Genomic DNA, 8,479 nt, shown 5'->3' with positions numbered 1-8,479 from the left:
GGTCAGATATAAGTAAAGTTAAGCCATCCTACTAGGTGTGACGGTCATACCCGCACAATCATAAAAGAGGAAGCGAAACAAACTTATAATTTACCACGTTAAAAAGTTAACTTATCTAAGTACTAAAGAAGTTGCTAAGTTAGATCAAAACAGGCGTAAAATAAACAAGGCAAAGAACTAACACAATCTTTATTCCATCAAATTCAAATATTACAAAGATAACTATACAAAAGCAAAAATCTACGCTAATGGTGGAAAGGGATCTTCAGAATCAAGCTTCAGGACCACTTCCACTTGGACCCGCTCCATCAGTAGAGCGTGGTGGTTCAAGGAAAGCTTTAAGGATAGCTAGCCCATCATCAGCAGCAGCGACTTCATTCACCTTCTCCACCACCGGATGCGGGAAGGCGGCATACTGATTCACTGCTTGGTCGTAAACAGCTTCAGTATCAACATTATACAAAGGGAAGTTGGAAGGCGGGATGCCTTTCTCAACGAACCCTAGACCAAGCAGGAAGCCGGCCTTTTCCCCATCCTCATGAGAAGCGTTGAGGGCTGCGCTCATAGCATCGTCATAAGACGTCTCTGAGAAGACCCGATGCACAACCTACAAAGAAAAAATACAAGTATCAGAACCTTTTCTATTTTCAAAGAAAAGCGTAAAGACATGAAAAGCTTACCTGAGACAACGCTTCTCGAAGAAGCCATTCCTTGGCAACCAGAGCTTCTTGGAGGGCCGCTTGAGCTTGGGTAAGGTTGGCAAGCAACACTTCCTTTGCAGCAGCCTCTTCGACGCCCTTTAGCTTCCGCTCAGTATGGTCAAGCACCCCCCTCTGGTCCAAGATCTCCTGGAGCTTTTTGGTGTCTTCCATCGCCAAGGCATCATGTGCCTGCTGGAGAGCCTCTAATTTGGCCTTAAGCTCCTCATTCTCCACGCGTAGAGGCTCAGCAACAGCTTCAGCCTTGGTGGCCCTCTCGGTTGCGTTCCTTGCAGTTTCCTTAGCCAGCCGAAGCTGTTCATTAACAGCTTGGGCAGCCTTGGAACGGGCCTCGAGCCGAGCCTGAACTTCAACCTCGAGGGCCTTGAAGGCCTTCTCCTTTTCCGCAGCCACTGCGGTAAGCCTTTGGTTCTCCTCCCGGACAGCCCGCGCTTGAGCTACTTTTTTAATGCGAGCTGCTTTTAACTTGTCGTTTTCACGAAAAAGCAGCTCGACGCGCGGCTGCATCCGGGCCAGGAGAACCCGAAGCTCATTGGTTAGCCTACCCTCCTGGTAGCTAGCCATGGCTTCCCCCAACGCACCACTGGGAGCACCGTGACGAGCCCACTCCACGCACTCCACAGGGGTGCGAAGGGTTGTTCCTCGGCGGATGTTCCAGCGTGGAACATACACTTCATTGGAATCCGACACTGCAAAAAACATAAGGCAGTTAGGAAAAGATGATAAAAATATATAAAATAGGCCAAAAGAACCCTACGCACCTGTAGGGCCAATAACAGGCCGATAGCCGCCAAACCCATCACCTGAACCCAACGGAAATCTATCCAAGAGGTCAGGCAGATGGGAAGGAGGCAGAGGTTGGCGATAAGCCCCGGGCATACCTGAAGGATCGGCCGTCGTGGCCGATGACGGAGGCGGCATGGTAACAGCCGCCGCGGTCGCCGTTGCGGAGTCCGCAGCAAAAGTAACCGCCGGCTCAGTGAAAGATGCTGTAAAAATAGCACTCACAGCCGGCGGTGACGTCATCACAGCTGGAACAGTCAGCTCAAAGGAGTGAGCAACTGAACCAGCGGAAGCAGGCGCAGGCGCCTGGGTCGTCGCCTCAGGTAGGCTGACCAAGCCTACCGTCATTGGCGGGGAGGTACTCCTCTGTGCTCCACCCTGGAATGCGTCAACATCCACGCCTGCACAAAGAAGATAAGTATTAATGATGAAAAAACTATGAAGTTAAAATATAAAGGAAGTTTTATACTCACGGGTTTTCTTGAGCCTGAAAGTACGGACAGGCGGGAATGAACCCGATGGAGCCGGCCTCTTTGCGCCGCTCACCGTCGTCATCCGGGGCTCTCCGGAGGTGACAGTCGCAGCCTCCGGAGCGGTGGTCTTATCACCACCGGGATTCCCCGCCACCTCTTCGCTCTCGGTCTCCGAATCAGACCGAGGCGCCGGATCGGCAGTGGAGGCCACCTTCTCCTTCCCCTTCCCGCCGGTAGCCTTCTTCTTCCGCACCAACGGAGGACCATCTGCGGATTCCTCATCAGAACATACGATTAAAGGAATTCCAGCAGGGGTTTCAACATTGAGGGGTCGAGGGTCGAATAGCGCCTTACCTGGCCGCCTGGCGCTAAGGATCTCGTGGCCTAGCGGGTAGACCTCCACAAACCGATCCGCCGTTTGTTCTAGGATGGGCAACTCGTTCTCGTCTAGAGCGCGAGTACCCATCCGAGCGGGACCGTCAGCCTCCCGTGGGTTCAGGAGCGACTGCAAGTCGTTCCCCTCTGAAATAAACAGGAAAAAAGTTAGAAGAGATTCTAAATCAACAAAAAGAAACAAAGCATACCGTAAGGAACAGAGTTCGAACCGTATTCGAGGACGATTGGGATCTTATGCGCATCCGCATCCTTCCACACCCGGCTCATCCCCAGCATCACCATCCCGGACTCCGCAAACCGGTAAACCGGAGATTGGACTCGGGATATCTTCGAAAACCATTCCGCCTCCTCGTAGTTGGAGGCGTGAAGGCTGGGAAGTGCTTGCCCGTTCTTAAATTTCATGGCAAGGGGGATGGCGCGAGCGGAGATGTAGAAGAACTCTCGCTTCCACGAGCGAAGACTGCGCTCGGTTGCGCAAATCTTCAAACCCTTAATCCGGGTTATCAACGTGTACCACCCCTGGATGCACCTCCAAGTGTAGAAGGTCATCAGGCGGTCAACATAGGGCTCAATGCCCAGAATCCGGCACACCCACTCGAAGTGCCGAATCTTGGCAATCGCCATCGGGTGCACCTCGGTCAGGTGCACACCGTGCCTCTCAAGGACACGGTAAACAAACTTTGTCAATGGGAACCTAAGATTCCCATAAACAAAGAATGCAGCATAAACCCCGATCTTGCCTCTGGGGGCATCATACACCGTCTGGTGGGGTTCAGGAAACTCAGGCTCGAGAGACTCGAGCATGAACTTCCTGACGATGTACTGATACAGATCGCCAGGCAGAGCACACTGGCACTCGCCAGCAGTACTCTTGTCATCGGCTGTAGATTCGAGATCACGAGACGACATCTTGCAAAAAGAAAGAAGAAAACGATTTCAAGAGAATGCTCGACTGAAAGATGAGTATTCGCCGGAAATCGTTATTAAGATGAAGAGAAGAGTGAAAGTGTGGATTACAAAGAACCCTCTCCCCCTTTATATACTAATCGCAATTAATGCGATGCATTTAATGCGGAAGAGAGAGAAATCGAAGGTGCAATGAAACTATGACACGTGACAAAAAGCAAGCTGGCAACAGCTGTTGAAAGGACGCGTACCATTAATTTCGCGGCCACGCGCCCGAAAAAACGCGCCCACGCGCTTGAAAAAACGTCTGGAATGACCAGGTACTGTCACGTCACCATAACTTCCTGCACGTCCTGACACAGTCAGAAGAAACCGTCGCACGACGTTTCAGACGTTTGGACTGTTCTTATCCTTTCACCAACTCTTCGAATTTCAAAAAATTCAAAAAGATTCAAAAGTAAGCGGGAAAATACCCCTTACCTTGGTAACCAAGTAACCATAAGACGGGTGCGGGTACAGTGTCAAGGCAAAACCCTTCACATACTTAGCACCCGCAGGGAATTGACACCAGGAATACCTTGGGAATAAAGTAACCGTAAGACGAGTGCGGGTACAGTGTCAAGGCAAAACCCTTCACATACTTAGCACTCTGCAGGGAATTCAAACCAAGAAGGATCTTCTGGGCCATGCTTGCGGAAACGTGAATAACATCCCCGCATGACGGGAACGTCGAGAACTATATTGTTTGAAACTCCAAGATGGAATTGGTGGTTTTAGCATAATTGATCACTATGTTGAAAACTATCAAAACCCCATGGAGAATCCACACAAGTGGGACTCAACGCTCCTGACTTGCGAGAAGGTTACAAACCTACCCGCTTCGTACCCTAAGATCAAGCAGAAAAGTCGGGAATTTCTGCGTGACATCAGGAAAACCGCGGGGAGAATCACCACGGAAAACCTAAAAACTAAACCCTTTTCAAAACCCCTTGCTAAGTCCAAAAGTTCACCTCACTTATTAATAATTCATGAGAAGAACATTGGACTGGGGGGACTTGAAGAGGTAGGTCCCAGCAGAGCTCAGTTGGACCCGCAAGACTCACCTTGAACAGGGACGTCTGCGCAACGATCAACTGCTCCAGCAGGACCCACCATGCTCAGAGAACCTTACGCGCAGTACGCCAGCTGTACCCGCAGGGAAAGCCTCCCAATGGTGAAGTACCCCGCCTGTTCCCGCAGCTGCGGATACAAGCCATCAGGAAAGGCTACCCGCACTAACAGCAAGGCTACCCGCACAAGGCATTAGCTACTTCAGTAGTCACATGAAGGAATGAGCAAGGCTGGAATACTCCCGCCTAAATGAGCCAGTCCGTATGCTTCTGGAACATCTTTCGTACTATACCTACTAAGGTATAGGCGGAACAGACAATTTGACCAGAACAGCCCATGAACCAATCACAGGGTGACAGCTCACCGACAACAATACGAGGAGGAGCACCCTCTAGTACTGTTTGTCACTATTAGCCGCTGCCTACTCACCAACCCTTACGATGGGACGTGCGCAGCCTACAGTTGGTGGAACAGTGCGTAGCCGGCAGTAAAGGAACAGTGTACAGTCGACCTTTACTGTTGGCCGTAGCCTATCCACCAACCAGCATGGCCTGTGCGTAGTCCACTGTTGGTGGAACAGGAATACTATTCAGCCGGCTGTACCTTCTAGGAAACCTACCTTCGGCTATAAATACTCCAACACCTTGGAATGGTAAGGACATCATCTGATATCTCATCTTATCTAGCAATCTCTTAATATACACTTATATTCAGAGCAATCTAGTCTGATTCTCACGCCGGAGGGTGGTCACAAGGAGGAACCCCCCCCTTCTCAGTGACGAGCTTACGGTGTCTGTTTTGCAGGTCATCTGAAGAACAATCTTCTCTGCTGAACCTCATCCTCGTGGGAAACATTACTTAACCCCCAGATTATCTATAATCTGCCCAGGGTTCACTTAGTGTTTCTTCAACGAGTTGGTAGTTAGGTTCAAGATAATAGTAAAATGTTTGTAATTACAATTATCGAAACCTGCAGCAATCTTTTAATTTTGGAGTTACAAATACTGAAAACTTATTTCAAAAATTTTAAAGTATCATGTTCATGGTTTACTTAGGTTTAGAAAGTTACTTTCTTTTGTTCACTTGCTCATATAACAACCACAGGAGGATCAAGTGGCATTGGCAGTGAGACAGCACGAGTCTTAGCGCTGCGTGGAGCCCACGTGGTGATGGGAGTTAGAAATCTGGCTGCTGGTAAACAGGTTCAAGAAGCAATAATTAAAGAAACCCCAGCCAAAGTTGATGCATTGGAGTTGGATCTTAGTTCCATGGCTTCGGTTAGGAAATTTGCCTCTGATTTTAACTCAAGTGGTCGATCACTGAACTTATTAATGTAAGAAAATAAAACACTGATAATGTTTATTTTGGCTTACAAATGCTAAAGATTTATGTTTTTTTGTCAATGTTGGGATTCTTAAGAAACAATGCAGGTATAATGATGACTCCATTTTTGCTTTCTAAAGATAACAAAGAACTACAATTTGCCACTAATCATCTAGGTATGTTTATATGTGTTTCTTTGGATTGAATTATATTTTTTGAATTTGGTTAATTAAGGTGATTTCTTTGCTAAAACAATGGTGTTTGCAGGTCACTTTCTTTTGACTCATTTGTTGCTTGATAATATGAAGAAAACGGCCCGTAAAAGTAAGAAAGAAGGAAGGATTGTGAATGTATCATCAGAGGCCCATAGGGTTACTTATCCCGAAGGAATTCGGTTTGACAAAATCAATGATGAAAAACAGTAAGTTCGTAAATCCTTCAGTGGGAAGTTCGTTTATTTAATAAAGGAACGAACATAACCAAAAAATTTTGTTCATTTAGTTAAACGAATGAACATGGACAAATGTCATGTTGGGTCTTTTTATGCTCGTGAATGTTCGTTTACGTTTGTTCATTTAAATTCGTTTTATGTTCGTTCCTTTATGTTCATTTATGCTCATTAGTTTACGTTTACTTAAGTTCGTTAGTTTACATTTGTTAAAATATTCATTAAAATTGTTTTTCCTAATACAACTTAGTTCCAACACGTTGTTTTTCAATTACTTTTAACTAGTTTTAGCTCAGTATGCTCGTTCATGGATGTTGAGTTATGTTTGTGAATCGTTTGTTCATACTGTTAACGAACGAACATAAACGAACACAAACATGTTTATTTTCTTAACGAACGGGCACGAACAAGTATCTGTATTCGGCGCATATGATAATTTAATTATATATGTTGCTAAACTTGATTAGGTGATGCTGTACAGGTATAGCAAATATCAAGCATATGGTCAATCAAAGCTAGCCAACATTCTGCATGCTAATGAGCTTACAAGACAGCTAAAGGCATACATTTAAATTACATGAATTATTTATAAACGAAATCCATTTTAATTTTGTAGTCAAACAGACCGGTTAATAAATACTATAATTACAGGAAGAGGGAATAGACATAACTGCAAATTCTCTTCATCCAGGAGTAATCTCAACAAACTTGTTTCGCCACATATTTACTCCCCCGAGCTTTGCTGAAGGTAATGTTTATATTTGCCAACAAAATAAATAAAAGATTATTTAAGCTAATATCACCTTACACATTGGTCGGACTTTTGACTGGGTATGGTTGTTGTTGTCGTTGTTACTGATCTGGAATGTTTAAATCAGGTTTTGTTAGCAAGCTCAGCAGCCTTCTGTTGAAAAATGTTCAGCAGGTTAGTAGTTGAGCCCATTCTATGTATGCACTAGAGGTGACAACATTGGGAGGTTGCGTAACGTGTTTGTGTCAAAACGGGTAACATTTAATGGGCTGGGTCGACCCACAAACATCCCCCCCCCCCCCTCTTCACGGTAAGCAGTATGGTACCGGCACTCGGTGTAGCAACCGAAAGAGAAAACTCAAACATGAAAGTCATGGTATGCCCAAGAGAATATTGCCACGTTTTTTATATCAATCGAAAACCGTAAAACCAAATACCAGTGTCGTTCTGATAATACCGATGCCGATGTCGGTAGTTAGATTTTTCAAAAAAGCTAAAGAACACAAATTATTAGAGTGAAAATCAATTTAAATGTTAAATGGAAACCATAAAAATGAATGCCGCTACCGGTACTGAGTTCGGTCAGTATCGGTTCTCTAACGGTACTGGCATTTGGTATAGTTACAAAACCAAAAAATCTTCTTTTTTTTCTTTTATAAAACAACTCTATTTTCAATAAAAATTTATATAAGAATGTTGAAAAAAAACTTAAACATAATTGCGTAATTATATTATTCAAAAAAATGTTAAGGAACGCAGGTTATTAGAGAAAAATTAATTATAGAATTAATGAAACTTGAGGGAGGTATAGAGTAAAAACTGTTTGGTGGTCAGATTTTAAAGAGGTGTAAAGTGAGAGGTTGAATTATAATGAGACAAAAAGTGAGTATAAATTTTTACGTGGCATAATTATAATAAGAGAATATGATCAGTAAACTTTATTGTTCAGAATTACTAAAGCGATTTTCCTTTACTCATTCAACACATAGTGAGAAATTTTTCAGCCGATTTGTAGCCTGCCCTGCATAATGGAGTTATATTAATGTTATAATGTTGGTGTAGGGGGCGGCGACAACATGCTATGTACAAGTGACGGGGGTGAGTGGGGCATATTTTTCAGATAGTAACTTGGCAAAAACAACAGAGCTTGCTAAAGACATGGATTTGGCTAAGAGACTGTGGGATTTTAGTATCAAATTAATCAAGTAAACATTTTTAAAGTACGATTCCCCATAAGATTGATAGATAAGGTTTTTCATTCATAAGCCAAAATTTAAATAATACCCTTCTGAAATAAAAAGATGTTAGTTAAATTTAATAGCTCTCATCGTTGTAGCCTCTCATGATCCGGATCAATGCAAAAGTTTAGATTAATCTCACAATTGAACTTTTGTCATGATATTAATTTTAGCATAAGATCATTGGGAATATTATAAAGAAAGTATACTATTAAATGCCTATTGACGTTGATGCATTGTTCAAGCCCTAATATGGTGTTTATTCACTGATTCAACACACGAAGATGCTCTAGAAGATATTAATAACAGTAATTAAGCTAACTAAAACTGTT

The 8,479-nt window shown here is 44.1% G+C and overlaps 1 protein-coding gene across 1 annotated transcript; it reads left to right on the top strand.

Annotated features, from left to right (window-relative positions):
* The first annotated feature begins 5,493 nt into the window (after positions 1 to 5,493).
* Positions 5,494 to 8,118, top strand: LOC143598906 (short-chain dehydrogenase TIC 32, chloroplastic-like). The gene is made up of 7 exons (XM_077077000.1): positions 5,494 to 5,720; positions 5,807 to 5,886; positions 5,978 to 6,131; positions 6,640 to 6,718; positions 6,810 to 6,906; positions 7,037 to 7,083; positions 7,972 to 8,118. Exons 1-7 carry the CDS (start codon positions 5,557 to 5,559, stop codon positions 8,116 to 8,118), a joined length of 768 nt encoding a protein of 255 aa, XP_076933115.1. The 5' UTR covers positions 5,494 to 5,556.
* The last annotated feature ends 361 nt before the right edge of the window (positions 8,119 to 8,479 follow it).

Source organism: Bidens hawaiensis, unplaced genomic scaffold (assembly GCF_021521415.1).
Source record: "Bidens hawaiensis isolate Kalapana, Puna unplaced genomic scaffold, B.hawaiensis_p1.1 tig00051241_1, whole genome shotgun sequence".
Lineage (NCBI taxonomy): Eukaryota > Viridiplantae > Streptophyta > Magnoliopsida > Asterales > Asteraceae > Bidens > Bidens hawaiensis.
This window is presented reverse-complemented; position numbering and strand designations above follow the sequence as displayed.